Source organism: Miniopterus schreibersii (assembly GCF_964146895.1).
Source record: "Miniopterus schreibersii genome assembly, chromosome: 10".
NCBI classification, from domain to species: domain Eukaryota; kingdom Metazoa; phylum Chordata; class Mammalia; order Chiroptera; family Miniopteridae; genus Miniopterus; species Miniopterus schreibersii.
Window position 1 is genome coordinate 18,032,443 of NC_138110.1, and position 18,865 is coordinate 18,051,307.

The 18,865-nt window shown below is 37.1% G+C and overlaps 1 protein-coding gene across 1 annotated transcript in view; it reads right to left on the reverse strand.

Annotated features, from left to right (window-relative positions):
* DCC (DCC netrin 1 receptor) overlaps positions 1 to 18,865 on the reverse strand; it is a 957,719-nt gene that overhangs the window by 54,820 nt on the left and 884,034 nt on the right. The window contains exons 22-23 of the mRNA XM_081150263.1: positions 12,625 to 12,690; positions 528 to 690 (exon numbers count right to left, since the gene is read on the reverse strand). Coding sequence (XP_081006389.1) covers positions 528 to 690; positions 12,625 to 12,690 — 229 coding nt within the window. The remainder of the gene's footprint in view (positions 1 to 527; positions 691 to 12,624; positions 12,691 to 18,865) is intronic.

Sequence of the window (18,865 nt, forward strand, 5' to 3'; positions counted from 1 at the left end):
GGATCTCTCTTCTTTCTTTACTGCCTCCAAACTAAACACTCGCTAGTATTGTGACTACATTGTGTTTGGTATTTACAGGCAATCATTCGTAGAACAACATTGATTAAATGCCTACAGGCCTCCTTGCCAAAAGTGATAAACACTTATAGAAGAAAACACGTCTCGAACCTTTTATACATAGTTGCAGAGAAGGCCATACGTAGGGCCATGGGGAAGTCCATTCTCTAAGTGTTACTTAAGGAATACCTGCTGTCACTTGAAAGAAAGAATTGGCCTCAAGAAGTAAAATCAAACAGAAATGCAAAGTGGATCTCCAGGATTCTACTATTAAGACTGCGAGTCTAGCCCTTAGTCAATTAAGTTAATGGGCCTGGACTGGACAACAGGCAAGCTTTTGCCCAGGTCAGGAGATAAGAAACATGTGGTAAATTATGAAAGAGCAAGGAAGAAAGACTTTAAAAATATAACTCAAAAATATGGTAGCTGGGTTAAGCAGGGACTTCTTTTGGGAACCAGCTGTTACCTACTTTCTCTGCTGGGCTGAAGAGCGTCGGGTGCAAATCACGGCCACGATCGCCACCACCAGCACTGTGATGATGCCAACGGTGACCACAATGATCACAAGCAGGTTGCTGTTCTTCTGAGGAGTGACGCTGCCATGTGGGGGGTGCATCTGGCCAATGGGTGGCTCTGGGAAAAGACAGGCAAATGGAGATCAGGTTTAGGGAGATATGGCAGCCCAGCGTTTATCAAGCTCTGTTAAGGATGGGAAGAGTTCCTATTGTTCTGGGTATGGCTGAAACTGAGAATAAAGCAATGAAAAATGAGAAAAAAGATCTAAATCATCTACCCAAGATAAATGAAACCTATGCCCACACAATAGCTTATACAATAGCTTTCATAGTAACATTATTCAGAACAGCCAAGAGTAGAAACCTAAATGTCCATCAACTGATGAATGGATAAGCAAGTGTGGTCACCCATACAATGGACGCTCTCCAGCCATAAAAAAGAAATGAAGTACTGATACATGGTACAACATGCATGTACCTAGAAAACGTTACGCTAAGTGAGAGAAGCCAGACACAAAAAGCCACATATTGCATAATTCCACTTATATGAAATATCTAGAATAGGCCAATCTATAGAGACAGAAAGCAGATTAGAGTCAGTCAGTGGGCAGGGGAGAAGTGAATGGGGTGTTACTGCTAGTGGTACAGGGTGTCCCTTTGGGGCGATGAAAGTGTTCTGAGTGGGATGGTGGTGATGGTGGCACAACCTGTGAATAGACTGAAAAGCACTGTATTGTGCATTTCAAAAGGGTGAGTTTATGTTAAGTGGATTATAAATGAATTGAAAACAAAGAATTAAGCTATCGTATTGGCTAGAAAGTGGGGAGGGGAGGAAGGATGCTGCTCTGTGCTAGAAGAATTTTAGTGTGACAGGAACCAGAGAAGGTTTTGCTTGTTGAGGAAATACTACTTATTTGATGCTATGGAAGAAAAGCTATTTGGCGCCGATCACTCACAATTTACTTTCATTCCCTTTAAGAAGCTATCTGTAAAGCACATTTAATTTTCAATCTGCAGAGGGTGTATGAATCCCCCTTTAAGAACAGCCAGTGGGTTTGAAAGTCTCATAAAGTCCTGATACAAATGCCTTCCTGTGTTTCAACAGTAACTCACGGTAGACAATATTTGGGCAAAATACAACAGACTAAAAGGACAGTTTTGATAATTTGCTTATGTAAATAAGAATGGCTAAGGACTTCTAAAATTGATTTCTTTAAACAGTCAGTGATCAATCAATTAGGAATACTCTGCTCTATGTCATGCTTGTCATTTCAATCTACAAATTTTAAAAAGGTAAATATTAGCTTGTAATTTTATTTATAAATTAATTTAGAAAGCTGCAGAAAGCAATGAGTTTGGATATTTTCCTATATCTAAGTTTGAATATTTTTCTTTAACAACATATATTAGTCTTCTATATCCCTTGAGCACAATATTTAGGCCTCTTGCACCTCAGTGCTTTTTTTTCTTTCTGTAAAGTGAAAATAATATTACTTATTGTATCCAGTTACTGTCAGAATTAAAGAAAATATATGCAAGGCAACCACCTCAGCATCTGACACAGACTAAGTGCTTATAACATTATACTACTGAAATATTAAATAGAATATTGCCTAAATTCATAACATCTCATACCATTTGTGGACTTCCAAACTACAAAATTTTTAGAAATAACCCTCAATGTAAAACATAAATAAACGTCTCAAGAATCACATAACAACCCAATACTTGCCTCAAAATCAAAACCCTATCTTTCGACAAGTTATCTAAGAATCGTTGCTTTTTTGAAAAGACAGTCACACCCGGCCGGGCGTGGCTCAGTGGTTGAGCGTCGACCTAGGATCTAGGCAATCGGGGTCCGATTCCCGGTCAGGGCACATGCCCAGGTTGCGGGCTCGATCAATGACTCTCTCATCATTGATGTTTCTGTCTCTCTCTCTCTCCCTCTCCTTTCCTCTCTCTGAAATCAATAAAGATATATTTTAAAAAATAATAATAATTGAAAAGACAGTCACCTATATTTAAGTAAATTATTGCTGACTCATTGTTATTGGAAAACTAATAAGTGCTTCTGATATAAACTGAATTTCAGGGGGAGGAAATCATCAAAAGTTTTTAATAGCACTATCTGTTAAAAGATTCTGATTATAAATGAAAGAAAGATTTCCTTAAAATAATTTTGCATTTACTACAAACAAATGGGGCAAGTAATGAAAGGTCAGGAGTTTCTGTCTAGTTTTACTTACAACTTAAAAAGTCGTTTTATAGTAGTATCGCAATATGCCCTTTCTGTGCTTAATAAACTAACTGATTGGAATAAATTAACCTTTTATGTGAGAGCTTATAATGAAGACAGCTGGGGATTTCATGGATTAAATTTAAAGGGTTCACCATCTCTGATAAACTTAGTTTGAGTCATACACAACAGTATGCCTTATGAACATATTTTAAAACCTTGTAAACTAGAATTTTTCGAATTTCTACTCTTCTTTCTTTCCACCGAGGAAGACATCATGTTTCAAGTCACAAAATAATGACTGCTGAGCATTAGTGAGATTATGTGAGACTCTTTTCCTCGGAGAGTTAGGTTTCATGAGAACTTTCATCACAAATCTTTCATTTCAGTCCTTTATGACGTCCCCATAAAGGTTCCATCACCTTAAAAGTTGGTCTTTAATTCATTTCCTAATCTCAGTTCAAAAGCTGAATAATCAGATCATCAGACATTAAACCATCAGTTTAGAAAGTCAAGTTTGACGATGTCTCTGGATCTGGCTGATCCTCGTTATTTGAAGGAGTTGTATTTTATGAAGTTGCCACAAGCACTGAATTAGAGAATGCTAAGTATTGCTTCTAGAGGAAATACAGGGTTGGGTTCCTGTGAGGCTCTGGTGACAAAATTTCTATCCACCAATCAATATATAACCTTGTTTTATGTGTGTTTCTGTTTAAAGACACCGTATTTAATAATAATATTGATACATTAAATTGAACTCACAGCCAACAGCACTATAACTCATGCCTGTGTGGAGTTTAATTGACACACATATTTCCCCCAAAAGGCACATCACAGTGTTTTGAGCATAAGAGCACTATACAGCATTCAGCACCACATTTAGGGGCCACTTTATATAGTGAAACCACCAACAAAAAATACAAGCATGAAAAAATCTGCGTGAAATACATATATCATGGAAAGGACCCTTGTTTACAGTATGGGAGCTGCAACAAGGCGGTGTGTCCCTTTGTTCCATCTCAGCTGAGTCTGTGGACATCAGGCTTCTCAAATTTTCAGACATGTTCACAAATGACCATAAAAGCACTGCAAGTATTGATTTGGGGGGTTAAAAATACATTTTAGCAAGAAGGTGAGTTCACAAAGACAGAACCTATGACTAATGATGACCAACTATCTATTTAAGTATATATCAAAAGGCTGCTCCAAATTAGGAAGACTTTTAGAGCTCACAAATCCAGATTAGTGCAGTCAAGAGTTCCGGGAGCCAGCCTGACTCAGAAGGGGCAAGATGACATTTAGCACCTTTCAGGCTTCAGGGAGGAAGCTGCATGGTGTCATGCAAAGACTTGCAAATATCCTCCAGGACACTGCTTACTTAATGAGATAATGGATGCAACACACAGAGTTGGCACTCAATAGACATCATGATGTAGCTCAATGATTTCATTCTGTGTGATTTTTCCAAGTTAAAGAAAAATATGGTATGCGAATGCATCTGTTCCTCATGTTAGGATAAAAATGTGAATATCCAGTGCCTGAGTAAGCAAGATCTGCCTGTTTCACTGATAACAATGAGAAATAAATCAATTTCTATTTTAAATCACATGAGCATTCCATCCATTTTTCACTTTCATGATGTTTAATCATCACAAAAGAGTTCATAATTTTTTCTATTAAATTTAATAAAAGCAAACACATATATTTTATAATCTGATGGGTCTAAAGTTTTGGTAATGATTAGGAAAATTGGTTTAGTGAAATGTCTTTCATTTTTATAATATTTTGTAAGCTTTCAAAAATATTTTATGTTTCTTATCATAGTTGCCCTCGAAAACTCTTCCAGAAGCTCATTGGTAGACCAGTACTCTGACTGCTTAATTCTCTCATAGAAAAGAAATCTAAGTATTGAATCCAGGAGTCCTGGCTCCCATTTTTGAGGACGTGGGCCCATTGCCATAATGGCTGGGCCCTATAGCCACACAACATCAATAGGCAGGTAAACACTTGAACAATAGTTTCACCCGTCCGGGTCTGAGGAGAGAAACGGAGTCAGTGAAAGTTTCTAGTTCAGGACTGAACTTCTCTCCTACACCGGGCAGGCTTCCCTGATAAGTTTTGTTATTAGAACACTTTTATCTCAATATATGTCTTAAAATTTTTTACAGGTCTTTGAATTCGAACTGAAATTCATATGATATTGAATATTTCAAAGTATTTCCTCCAGAAATAAGGTGCCATATAGTCAATCAGCTGGAAGAGAACTACCGGGTAATCTAGCCCAATGTTCCCTAAATAAAATATCAATCAGCATCATGGGGGGTTGGAATTCCTTGGTCAATTAAGTTAGAAAACATATTTCTTCCCTGAAATCTCAGAATGTTGAACATGCTTATCTGAACTGTGCATTGCCAGGAGAGGTTGGGCAGAAATGTTAGAGAATTCATCCAATTATTCCATGAATATGAATGGAAGATCCAGTTAAGTACTGTGGAGAAGATATGATCAGAACATGGATTCACCTTAGGGGGCATTATGTTAAGTGAAATAAGTCAGACAGAGAAAGACAATTGCTGTATGAATCATTCATATGTAGAATCTTAAAAAGATGAACTCATTGAAATAGAGACTAGAATGATAGTTACCAGGGGCTAGGAGTTGGGGGAAATGAGGAGATGTTGGTCAAATAGTACAAACTTCCAGTTATAAGATGAATACATTGTACAGCATGGTGATTATAGTTAATAATACAGTGTTATATATTTGAAAGTTGCAAATTAAAAGAAAGTTGCTAAGAGACTTTGATGTTCTTTTAAAAAATTTAATATGTTTTTACGGATTTCGGAAAGAGGAAGAAAGAGGGAGAGAGATTTAGAAACATCAGTGATGAGAGTCATTGATCAGCTGCCTCCTGCACGCCCCCTACTGGTGACAGAGCTCGAAACCCAGGCACGTGCCCGGACGGGGAATCAAACCATGACCTCCCGGTTCATGGGTCGATGCTCAACCGCTGAGTCATGCTGGCTGGGCAAGACTTTGATGTTCTTAATTAAAAAAAGAAATGGTAATTATGCAGCGTGATGGAGATGTTAGCTAAGGTATGGAGGTGAACATTTTGTAATATATATCAAATCAGCACATTGTACACCTTAAACTTACACAATTTTAAATGTCAATTAGATCTAAAGGATTCAAGCAGGCAAAAAGAAACCATATGAGATAAAAAGCATACACAGTTTTGATGTAGTCATAGCCCTGCCTAATTAGTTGGACCAGAGAAGGAAAAGAGATATTATATATTAAATGACCTGTCTTTTCCATTCCTAAAACATGTACCCCATGTCTGGGTCATTGTGACATGGATAGAAAGTCAGGTTACATTCACCTGGGATAAATGTGGAGCTGTTAGAAAGGAGTTATGAAAGCTCTATTTCTGAGCTAGTTTTCTGGGAGAGTGGAAAGGGAAAACAGCCAGGCTTTGGAACCATTAGAAAGTATTTATAGGTCTATACCTTACGGTTTCACAACAATTTGCATGCCACTGCCTTTTTGTATATTGTGTGGTCTGAGAACAATTTTCAAATTAGAATATTGTGATTGTTCACCTGCCCCCCTCTCCCCCCAAAAATAACAACAACAAAAAACCAGAGGCATGATTTTTGATTTTTGACCCCATGGAGCTTACAACTTACTGGAAAAGACTTATAGTGAACTAATCATGAAGCAGATAAACATAAAATTACAACAGTCATTAGTGTTTAAAACAAAAGTGAAGTTTACATACAAAGATGTAATATGAGGACAAATGGTCCCTGGAGAGGGAGGAGTCATTGAAGGTCTCACTATAGAGGTAGCATTTAGGCTGAACTTAGGGGGTTGCTAGGAGTTAGTTCCCATTCCTCTACAAGGGAAATGAGAGCAGGTCATGTATCTGGAACATTGGGGACAAAAGGGAAATGACACAAAATGAGGGTAGAAAGGGAACCAGGACCCAGTTCATACAGAACCTTGTAGATCATGTTCAAATACCCCAAGCAGAATCGCAGAGCATTTAAAGGTTTTCAGCAAGCGACAGGCTTGGTTTGTATTAGGACATCCCTTCCTGCTGTGCGGAGAGGGGTTGGTGGCGAAAGCAGAGAGACCAGCAAAGAGAATATTGAAGTTCCCCAGGTGAGAGGTGACCATAGCTTGAACTGAGACGGTGGCAATTACAATCAGGCAAAGCGAACAGTCACACAATGCAGTTTGAGAGCAAATGAACAAAGTGAGTTGCATATTGGAGAGGAAAGGAAGGAAGAGACAGGTTCGGGCTTAAGCAACAGACCTTATGTCTGCGATGAGGGAGAGGGTGAAAGGGGCGGCTCGGAGAGGGCAGAGCAAATGTTCGGTCTTGAGCATGTCAGGGCTGAGATCTTATGGTACGTTACGAAGGGGCAGCTGGAGTTTGGCAGCGGGCACACAGGTGGAATCTGAAGCCCTGGGAGCGGATTAGATCAGCAGAATCAGAGCACAGAGTGAGCAGAGAAGCTCCCTCGAGACCGAGGCCCAGTGTTGAGATAGAAGGGGAGGGCTCGGCCAAAGAGAAGTGAGTGACCAAACGCGTTTCCCAATGCTTAGCTCTGAAGCACTTTTTCTTTCTTTCTTTCTCAGAGCTCCTCGTGGGACCCATGTACACTGGAACAGCTTTTGAGGAATAGTAATCTGGATCAGTGGTTTTCAGCTGGGGAGACTCTGCCCCACCAAGGGGAAATCTGGCAATCTCTAGAGACATTTTTGGTTGTCACTACATGGAAGGGGAAATATCACTGGCGTCTAATGGATAAAGGCCGGGGATGCTGCTAGACATCCTACAAGGCAAATGTACAGGACACCAAAATCTTATCCAGCCCCAGTGGCAATAGTTCTGAGGTTAAGAAACCTTGACCTAGCTTAATGCTGCCTGTGTTCAGATGAAGAACTGAAATCCAAAGAGTTTAAGGGACTTGATTGACACAGTTCTAATCCCTGGCAAAGTCAGTTCTAGAGCCTGGGTTTGGGATTAGTGTGGGATTCCTAAAATCATTTGCAATAGATATTGGTTGGATTATAAGTGGGCAGAGCCTGAGACCCTGGACCACTTTAATTATATTTCCATGGGAAAAGCAACTGTAAAATTTTATTTCTAGACCTTTCCTTTGTCATTCAGGTATCTGTTGAATGTCTTATCAACAGTTTACCAACCTATGTTGATCATTTCATGCAAATATGGCAAGAGCTTTTATGTACACATTATTTAAATGAGTTTAAATGGTATTGAGCTCTGAAAACAATAAAACAAAGTTTTCCAAAACTAGAGAACAAATCATGGTATTTTCTCCTAAACATAGAGTACAAGGCACATTTTGCGGAACATCTAACATGATTCTGAATATTCAAAAATTAATTAATAACATTGATTGTTGAATAATACTTCACTAAAGTATAAACATCTGTCAACCTTAATTTAGTTTTCAAGGGTTGAGGTCAATATAACCACATTTTTGTACGGTTTGTAGATTTTTAACCAAAGTTACTAATTTTAAAACTATAGGAAGAAACAACCAACAAAAATAAACTGATTTATCTTCCCCAGTGAGAAAAACATGATGGAATTGAAGTAATTTTCACTATTCTTGTCATTCACACAAATATAAACTACAAAATCACATTTTTCAGAAGTTGAAGATTTTTCAGCTTTAAAAATGGGGACTATAATCTAAAACTGAATGCCTCATAAAAGTAAAATACTACCTATCACCACATATTGGCTTTAAGTCTACTTGTCAGCATAAAATAATTTAGGAGACCTCTTCAGTATCCTCAATTTAATTAAGGGCTTCCAACTACAATAGTAAACATGAATTATATCTTTTTCTTTCTTTGAATTCTAAGACTGCATTTTAAAAAGAGTGACATACTGTAGAAGAAAGTAAATGATTAGCGAGGTCTAAATTTATTTGCAGCTGGCTTGAGTATTCTGACAATAAGCCATTATTCCCTTACAATGCACTGAAGTATGGATCTAGCAAGGAAGGGAAAAATAGGAAACCTCCATAATTCCATCGCTCGAAGAAGAGATATACATAAAAATCTCCATTGCATATAAGATTCAAAAACTCTGATTTTAAAATGTTCACATTGATACAGCCTACCTTTTAAAGGTGGGGTGGGGTTGGAGTTTTATCAGTCAAGGTGTCATTTGTGTAACTATTTGGAAAATATATCCCCTTCTTCAGGCATAAAACATTAGTGGGATTTTAATCAGAAGCTCAGGTTTTTAGATGCCTTTGCTGATTTGCTTGTAATAGCCCAAGCTGAAGTCAAATTACAAATTTGCTTTCATTTGTCTGCTAGCTAATCAGAAAAGGAAACAGATTAAGTTTGCACTCCACCATCTATGTCTCTCTGAGGTTATCGATTCGCCTTAGTCAAGTAGCCTGTAATAACCTGTTATTCCAGTAGGGATTCTAGAAATATCTCAGGTGCTTTGTTCATCCCATCCATTTAGTAAGAAATATCGAAAATGCCATGAAATGATGCAGAAAATTAAGATGGAATAATGTCAATAATCTAAACCGGTTTAAAGTAACTGGATGCCATCTGTCCAAATTATCTTCATGACTTTCTCCTGTGAGATAGTGTGTATCAGATTAAATTAATTACAATTACATTTACAATTATATTTTTCACTAGGAATATTAAATAAAATGGTAAAAAAATATAGCAAAATGCATTTCTCTCAATTACTATTATTCTCTTAATCTGAAGTCTGACTCTTATGAAAAGAAAAGTTCTTGTTGGCTAACCTGCTAACATCAAATTTGTGCTGGGGTTTCTTTTCAACCAGATAATCTGTTTTATTTGGAAGGGGAAGTTCAAACAGTCAATATCAAGGTTTTAAACTTGATCCAAAATTAAAATTGCCAGATTTAGTGATTAAAAAAAGAGAGCCAGTTATTTGAATTATTTCTAGTTGCCTATGCATACATACATTGAAAATTATTGCAATGAAAACCCCTTGTAGTATATTTCTTTATCTCATAGGCCATTAGAAATGATTCAAGTTTCCCTGGGCTTCCTGTATTTTTAGGTGCAAAACTGGCGATTGTATCCAAGATCAACGTTCTTTAGGACACTACAGAGTTCTGTATCTGTGGCTAACATTTGACCCACCTTTACACAAGTAACACTGCTCAGTAGTGGATGGAAACTGCGAGAAGATATTTGTTCTTTCCCAATATCTATACCATTACCATCTTTAATTTCCTGGCACTCTGTCTCTTCAAAAAGTATTATCCTAGCCCAGCCCGTGTGCCTCAGTGGTTGAGCATCGACACATGCACCGAGAGGTCACAGGTTTGATTCCTGATCAGGGCACATGCCCAGCTTTCGGACTCGATCTCCAGCAGGGGGTGTTTCTCTCTCATCATGTTTCTATCTCTCTCCCTCTCCCTTCCTCTCTCTGTAAAAATCAATAAAAACACATACAAAAAATATATTATCCTATAGTCATGCCTTTAGCTGGAATGAATTCCAACTTGAAACTCCCATAGATACAACATCTCAAAATCAGCTCTACAGGATGATTCTAAAGGGGAAAAGGTTAATTCCTGGCACATACTCCAAAGCTAGAACCTCTCCATCTCTGGGTATCACATACTACAATTATGTTTCCACACAATTTCAACGATCACCTTCTTTACTTTTCCTCCCATTTCTGGGATTTTTCTCACCCTCTTTCATCTTCCTGGAGTGTGCTTCTTGGCTGTGTCCGCCTGGGTAATTCTCCCTCTTTGTTTATTGCTCCTGCAGAGGTCTTTTTCCAATTTGACCCATATCTCATAGCAAGTACCCTGCACGCAGTGAGGGCTTCGGAGCATTTCTTACTAACTGCTCAAATGCCTGAAGTGTGTTGAGACTTCAGATAAAACTTGAAGCAAGGGGACAAGATTTGTAAAGTTTGGGGGAGGGAATTATTCTGTCTAATCCATCTTATGAAGCAGGCCCTTGGTCTGTTTTCAGTCCCAATACATCCCTCCTCTCCTGTTTCTCCTGTGAAATTGCCAAAGTGCGTCTTGTGTATATTGGAACCCGGCAACTATCAGACCCCAGCACTGGCTACAACAGGCCTCTAAAACTCTAATACCTATGGGAGACAATAATGTTACTGAAGTGAGGAAAGAGTATCTGTGTAAGAGACAACAGAAGTGGTGATGGCTGTGGCAACCTGGATAGTATATCCTAGATATAACCTTAGAAAGGCTTGAATGGAGTATATTTGGAAAATTTAACTATAAGAATTGTACTTGTGTGGTTAACTAATGCATTAATAACAGAGCAAGCTATGCCTGGCAACTAGAAGAGTCAACAGGTAAAAAGATGTACCCGAGTCCACCACTGGCCAGGGGAGAGGGAACACTGAGCCTTTCATTGGAGCATCTGGTCTACTCCTCAGATTATACATATCCTCATTAGGGAAATGGATGCATTAGATTATCATAGCCTATGATAGGAAATAATCACTTAACTCACCCCTTTATTTGAATTTCATGGTCTCAGTAAGAACATTTTAGATTGCAATTTTAGCTTCTAATATGGATTTCTTAACAAAAGGTCATCCAAATGGATATTTAGCTATTCATTAATCAAGTTTCTCATGAAAACTTGCTAAAATGGTTAAATAAATCATTGTGTTATTTTCATAAAATACAGTACTATATTTTAAATGGAAAGCTATTTGCAAATACATGAATAAATCTTAAAAACAAAATGAAATATAAGTGCAAGCTGTAGTAAGATAGATATAGTATGATGTCATTTCTTAAAATTATAAACATGTATAATATTACCATAATATTTAGGGATATATATACACATATGGTAAATACCTTATTTGGGAGAGTGGTTACAACATAGTGAGAAATGGAGGGGATATTAGAGAAGTATGTGATAAGGCAGAGACATACAAGATATTTCTGTTGCATTGCTGAATATTTTATATCTTACCCTTGGTGATGGGCACATGTGTTGATATTTGTATTTTGAATACATGAAATATGTCTTTAGTAAACCAAGCCAATAAACAGCAATAGAAACAAATTTTTAAGAACCTGTAGAAGGAAGTTATGGCTAGTGTGGGAGTTTGGCTAGTATTAATTCAACTTCCCATCGTTTCTATTTCAGCAAAACTCAGGACAAGATCTAGAAGACCTCTCCAACACCAACCTGTTTCTTCCATGCAGTTCTAAGATTACCTCCATCTGGTCATCCTCAAAGCCAAGAGTATGTGAATGCTCCATTAGGATGAATGGAAATAAATGTCTAATGTTGACCATGTGAAGGGAAATTGGCTATAAGGTGCTAGAAAATTTGAAGAGTAAATGTACTTTCTAGGCAAAAGTACTGGTAATGTCAATTTATGAAACTGAGTGGGTTTCAATTCAATCTACCTTAGGTATCACCTCTCTCTAATAAAATTAAACATTCGGAAACATTTAAAATACATATAGCACTTTAAAATCTAGACATTTAATTGCCCTCCATCATTTATAAAATTCCCTATGCTCAAGCTTTTCTGACTCTGTTTCGTATATTTGTCAGCTCTCACTGGCATTATCTTCTGATAGAATATGCTACAGGTTTGTTAATAACTTCATGTTTCTATTGAATAATAGAAACTAACACCCTAAGTCTAGGAACCTTGGCACTTGCAGTCAATAGAAAATGTGCCTCAGACGCTCTAGAGTTAACCATTTAATTAATATAACTAATCTGATATAATCTAATTTATATACTTACCATTGAGAGTGCTTCTATCAATCAAATTAGTATCAACTGGCCAATAACCTCCATCTCCATGACGACCTGTGTATTGGGAAAACATGTCAGAATGTTAGTGGATATACAACATGAAAGCACAAAAGAAACAAAACAGACAGAAATAATAAATATTTTAAAATATACAAACAATTGAACACATGATGATTTTGGCCACTCCAAAGAAAGCCTGAGATTGATACCATTATACCTTGTGAGAAAATGTTATTTTCTATACGTTAGGAAAAAGAAATTGTCATGAAGATGGACTATTAAACACGCTAAATTCAATTCATCTTTGAAAAGCTGCCTCCCTCATCCTTCCCCCCAACCCAATACTCTTGTTAAAAAGTCACCAAAGGTGCAACAGCGGCACTAGTCTAAATGTTGCTTTCCAGAACATCTTGGGACAGAAAGGGTGCTTGTTCGCGGCTCCCGGAGAGGCAAAGGCAAGCTATTTGGCTGCAGCAGGTTATGCCTACGCTGTTGCCCATCTGACATGACTCGGGCAAGTTATCTTTACCACTTTACAAGGGGACAACACACTTCATCTTATAACTGGGCTTTAGGTAGTCTTTATGTTACGTGTCAGCTAGGTGCCTGGGGAGGAGCTATTAGAGATGGTGTAAAGACTGGGGCAGGGGATATAGCACAATCCACATGGCCTTAATATTTCTGACAAACACTCTAGGAAAGGAAGAAAGTTTCTTTAGTGTTACATTATTGGAAACACCTCCTTCCATTAGCTGTTCAATAGTTGTAAAAGTAATATTTAACGGAACTGAGCCAAAAATTAACCAGATAGCCTGGCCAGTGTGGCTCAGTAGTTGAGCATCGACCCATGAACCAAGAGTTCATGGGTTCAGTTCCTGGTCAGGGCACATGCCTGGGTTGTGGGCTCGATCCCCAGTAGGGAGCATGCAGGAGGCAGCCGATCCGTAATGTTTCTCTCTCATTGATGTTTCTCTCTCTCTCCCTTCCTTTCCCTCTAAAAATCAATAAAAACATATTAAAAAAAAAAAAGTTCTCAATCACTTAAAAAAATTAACCAGATATAATTATTCTAATTCCTTTGTCTATTGGTACATTTGTAGAACTGCAATTATTTGATTAGATTTTGTGTTCTAGATCGCTATTCAGTATATCATTTATGGAGAAACATTTGGGAGTTAAATTTATATTCAAACACATACATGAATAGAGTTAATTCTCCCTTTTATTTGCTTCAGGGAGTTATTTCTGAAAGTGGTTATAATCAGCAGATGAAGTAGAGGAAGTCAACTGGGGCAGCCAGCTACAAAAACATCGGTTGTTTTCTCACCTGTATAGATTTTAGTTTTCTTCTTTAAGACTTTCAAGTCCTACTCTTAAGACCTTCTTTTGCAGACCCAACACTCCTCTTACTAAAGTTTTCCCAAGATCTCATCATTTTATTTACAAAATAGTTGTGAAGGAACTATTTAAATCTTGTTGCCAGACTATACATTCACAATTTTAAAAATTCTTTTGATGTCAAGTCAGAGCTGAAGTTAGGATGTCAAGCTTCCAACAAGCAATGCATAAATTCATGAATCACTTCATATCCTGTTTTCAGCATAAATTGGCACATTTAAAATCTGCTGGCCAATGACTGTGGGTGTATAAAGATGTGGAAATTAAGATGGAGTCTCATATTTGTGTGGAGGTGGTGGGAGTTGGGGGGGGGGGGGTGAGAGAAGCAATTGAAACAAGAACCAATTGTGAAAATTCTGGTGGGTTGACTAAAATTTGGATAAGCTCAACCCTTTTCCAAATACCTTGCTTGTGTGACTCAGACACATTTGGAGTTTCAATGAGCAGAGGATAAGCTTTGCCCATGGGACACTGTAAGATCAGTGTTGGAAGAAATGAAGTGAGACAGGAGTTCTGTATAAATATCAAGATGACTTTTCTCATATCTGAAAGCAACTAGATTGCAAAGCAGTCAGGCAAAAGAGATGCTAACAGCCCCATCACTTAGGCCAGTAAAGCAATAAATGATTCCTGTGGGGAGTAATCCTGTATTGGCTGGAAATTGGGTATATAGCCTGTGGAGGATTTTCCTTTTCCTCTAGCATCCCGACAAATGTCTTTTTAATGAAATTTCTCATTCTCCCAGCTAGTTTGTGGGAAGATGCAAAAAACAAGCCCACAAGCACATCCATATATTACTTAGGCATAAGGCTCTATGGGTATAGCACCCCTTAGATTTAGAGAGACTATTAATTACATTGTGAATTTCAATATGTAGAAGAAAATCAGATGTCATGTGGTTAGACCTTCTGGTAAGATAAAAGAACTCTGGGAAAGCTTCCTAAATAAGAGAGGGCGGCTTAAAGCTTGAACATTCTACTCACGAAACCTAGTGTATTGACAGTGGTGAACTTTTTGCTGGTTATAACTAGATTAACACCACAAAAGAAAATTAAGTAACTCTTAACACACCCAATAGAAAGTACTTTAAAGAAACTTGATATCATCAACTAGCTAGATTGGATTGATGGTAATTTAGAATTCTTGTACTACTTCAGTAAGGAAACACAAACTCATCTCTTGTATACTGATGAGTCTGGGATCCTCTTCAACTAAAGACATGAGAATCAAATATTAATTTTGCCGCTATGTTTCTGTTCTCTCAAATGTCTTTTGAATTCCAGGAAGGCCTCCTTTATGGGTATATATTCTCTCCCTGTTTTAAGGCAAGAACCACAAAGTGTCAAATGAGGAAACACTGGAGACTGAAGAGGATACTGCTATCGCCTGGCATTTCGAAGCACTGTTAAAGGCTTTTTGCTGTGGATCAAATATTGAATGCATTTAGTTAACTTGATTAATTTCATAAGCACCAATTTAGGGAAACTGAGAACTAATTAGACTTTAGTAGATGGAAAGTCAGTTAATGAAAAAATATATAAAAGATCCCAGAGGTCTTAATTTTATTGATGGAGCATAAAACTGATAAAAATTCCTTCAAAGTTTATTCAGTGTCTCCTGTATGCAAGACACAGTCCTAGATACTCAGGGAAGGGGTCGTATAAGAAGATACATCTGATATGGATCCAGCCATGACAGATAGAGCTGGTTCATAGTATCCAGGTTCTCTACAGGCCTGCTCACGACTGATATTAGCTAACTGCAGAGGGTTTTTAATTTACTCTGACTTTAAAGATTTAGAATAAGTTAATCCATCTATTACTGTAAAATCGCTATTAGATTTAATTTTTTCATTTATCTAGTATTATTAAAATAAATCATGCAAATAAAAGATAATGCATTATTTTCAGTATTATATATTCCACAATTACATTTATTTTAAAACTCCCGAATTTCTTTATTTTTGTATACTGTGTTTAGTCTCTAACCATTTTCAAAATAAAACATTTCAAGTAAGTAAATGAATACATGATAATTTAAATATAACATTTGTGGAAATAATGTAATAGATTTCAATGTATATAGGTGTCATTATTCAAATAAAAAACCCAACATGGTTCAAAAAAATTTGAATTGGATAATTTCTATTTCCTTTTTATAGAATTACTACTAATATTATGATTTGACATGAACACAGTAATCAAAATGTACTACACAAATATAATATCATCTGTAGAATACAAAGAAGAATTCTTGTGTAACTGTGTACCCATATTTTCTTAATAGGAATAGAAAATAATAGACTTGACAAAAATTAAGATAATGAAGAGTAATGAATTTATGTATCACTTAACCAACTAGAACAATTTCATCAAAAAAGTCACTGCCTGAAGAAAGTTTTGGTAATTAAAGCAAAATGTTATTACTTTTCCTTAGGTTTTGGAAGTAGGAGATTGGTGGGTTTTAGAAAGAAAAATAAAACAAGAGAAATGAATTCATGGTTGACTTAAAAAAGAGAAAGGTGGCGGCTTTTTAGAATTATTCAAAATAGTTCTAAACTTATTTTATAGCTCTAAGGTAGGCCCAAACTAGAAATTTCATGCTCCTTCCTTCTTCTGATTTGCATTTCTTAAATACTATAAACTCAAAAGTCATTTAAAGAGTTACTTTTTATATTTTATTTAAAGGATAGGTCTCATAAGTAGCCTTCCTTCCATCCTTTTTGGAGAAGAGACATATACTCCCTTGGACAAAAGACAGTCCCATGATTTCCGTCACTTGCTCTCTGGATTGAGGAAAATATGGGAAGCGGTAATGACTTCCTACATGAAGTCGCTCATTGTTACTTTCCTTGGTGCTTGTATACTGTGTTTTCAATGCTTAATGAGTGACTGCTGTGAGTTAGAATGCTTCATAATGTGTTAATGTGAACAAATTTCAAGTTATTACTATTATACAAGTTATTCTCTATATTCCTGCCTTACATAACACTTAAAATATTGTTTCTATATTCTTATTGTGGTGTTTGTGCATGTAAAATGAAACAACATTAATGTTTACATTAAACCCCTACTTTTAGAACACGTGGGCAGATGGAGAATATTTCCCATGAAAAAAAAATTTTAGTACCTGCCAAATATTAATACAACTGGGATTTCATTTCTAGAGTCTGATTTTTGTGAGTGATGTTTATAAGTTCAGGGAGGAGTAAATGAAAAATTAATATCCAGAGGACATTGGCAAAAGGCGATGTAGTGTTTCTAATGTATTCTTTAATTTATCTTTCTAAATGAGGATAACAGAGGGTGCCCCATGAGGCACCCACACAATTAATCCCAAGAGAAAAATGAATGACCCCTAATCTAAGTTAAATGGACAGATTGGTCACCTAATAAATGATCAATATACATCTTCTCAAGGATGCAGAGCTCTGAGATATCTTCTTGATCTTAGAATTGATCTTAGAAAATAATTCGGGTGATAATGAAGGAAAGTGCATTGATTTTATATCTTGTATACCAGTGGATAAAGATAATCCATTAATGAGACTTGAATGCAATTTTACTATCCAATACACAGATCATAGTGAAATATATTTAAAGCAGATGATTTTTCAGAGGCAAGAAAATATGTCTAAGAGCTCAATATATCATGTAGTTGATAGTCATCAGGACATCTAAAAATGAGGAAGCAAAATTATAACCCACACCTAGGATATTTCAAACATATATTAATAAAAAATAACTAATAAACTCTTCTCACCCTATCCTAAGGTTCAATACATTGTTTTCAAGTTAGCATGAAGGGAAGTTTGTTGATTTAAAGAGAAGGGTGAGGTGTGTAAGCTCAGAAAGACAGGCAAGCATGAAATAAGAAAATGCCCTATATGCTCTACCCAAGAGTCTAGAATTTATTTTGTAGGGAACAGAGATTCACTGAAGTACTTTATACAGAAAAGTGACTCAATTAAATATGTATATTAGAAAGATTATTCTGGCTGAGCTGTGAAGAACAAATCAATTAGAAGAGACTATTATAATAAATAGGGTGAGACTAACATTAATTATAAATTCACAAGGCAGATATTATTAGTTCCATTATGTAGATGAGTAAACTGTGGCTCAGAAAGACTCATTTTATTAAGTGGTTTAATATGCCTGACTGTGATGATTATTTTACCAATAGTGGGTGAACTGACAAGTAAAAGAAGGAGTGAGGAGTGTTGGACAGAAATTAGAGCACTCCTTAAAGTTGATGCTGGTGTGGGAATGGGAGGGTTTAGGTGTATAGGTGTGACATGGGATGGTAGGGTATTCTCAACAGGATACACAGAGCAAAACAGACTGTGGAAGAGAAAGGAAATAGTTGAGTTTGTAACCATACGGAGCACTGGGACACGAGAAGGTGACACTTCATAAAAGGCATAACGGAAGTAGACAAGTAAGGCTAGGAGATGACATACTGAGGCCCTATTCCAGACCTTCCTCTTCTCACCCTGCCCCACACTGTCCCATCAGCCGCCAGTAGTGAATGGGGTTGGCAGGGTTCAGGACCCAGCGGAGCATGCTGGTCTTTCGTGGCCAGTAGGAAAGCCTGAGAGCTGCTGTGTCAGAGCAAAGGAAAACAGAAAAAGACCCACTGCCAACTTATCTCCACCACGGTGAACTACATGGCACGGTGGGGCCCTAACGGTCCCCTGAACACATCCTGCAATCCTCCCTTTGAGCAGCTTCTTGCCTTCTTATTCCCCCATCTAGGCTTTCTCTAAATAAAGAGTCAAGTTATCTTTCCCCTTTGCGGTCATTTGTGTTGATTCAAGTCCGACTCATAT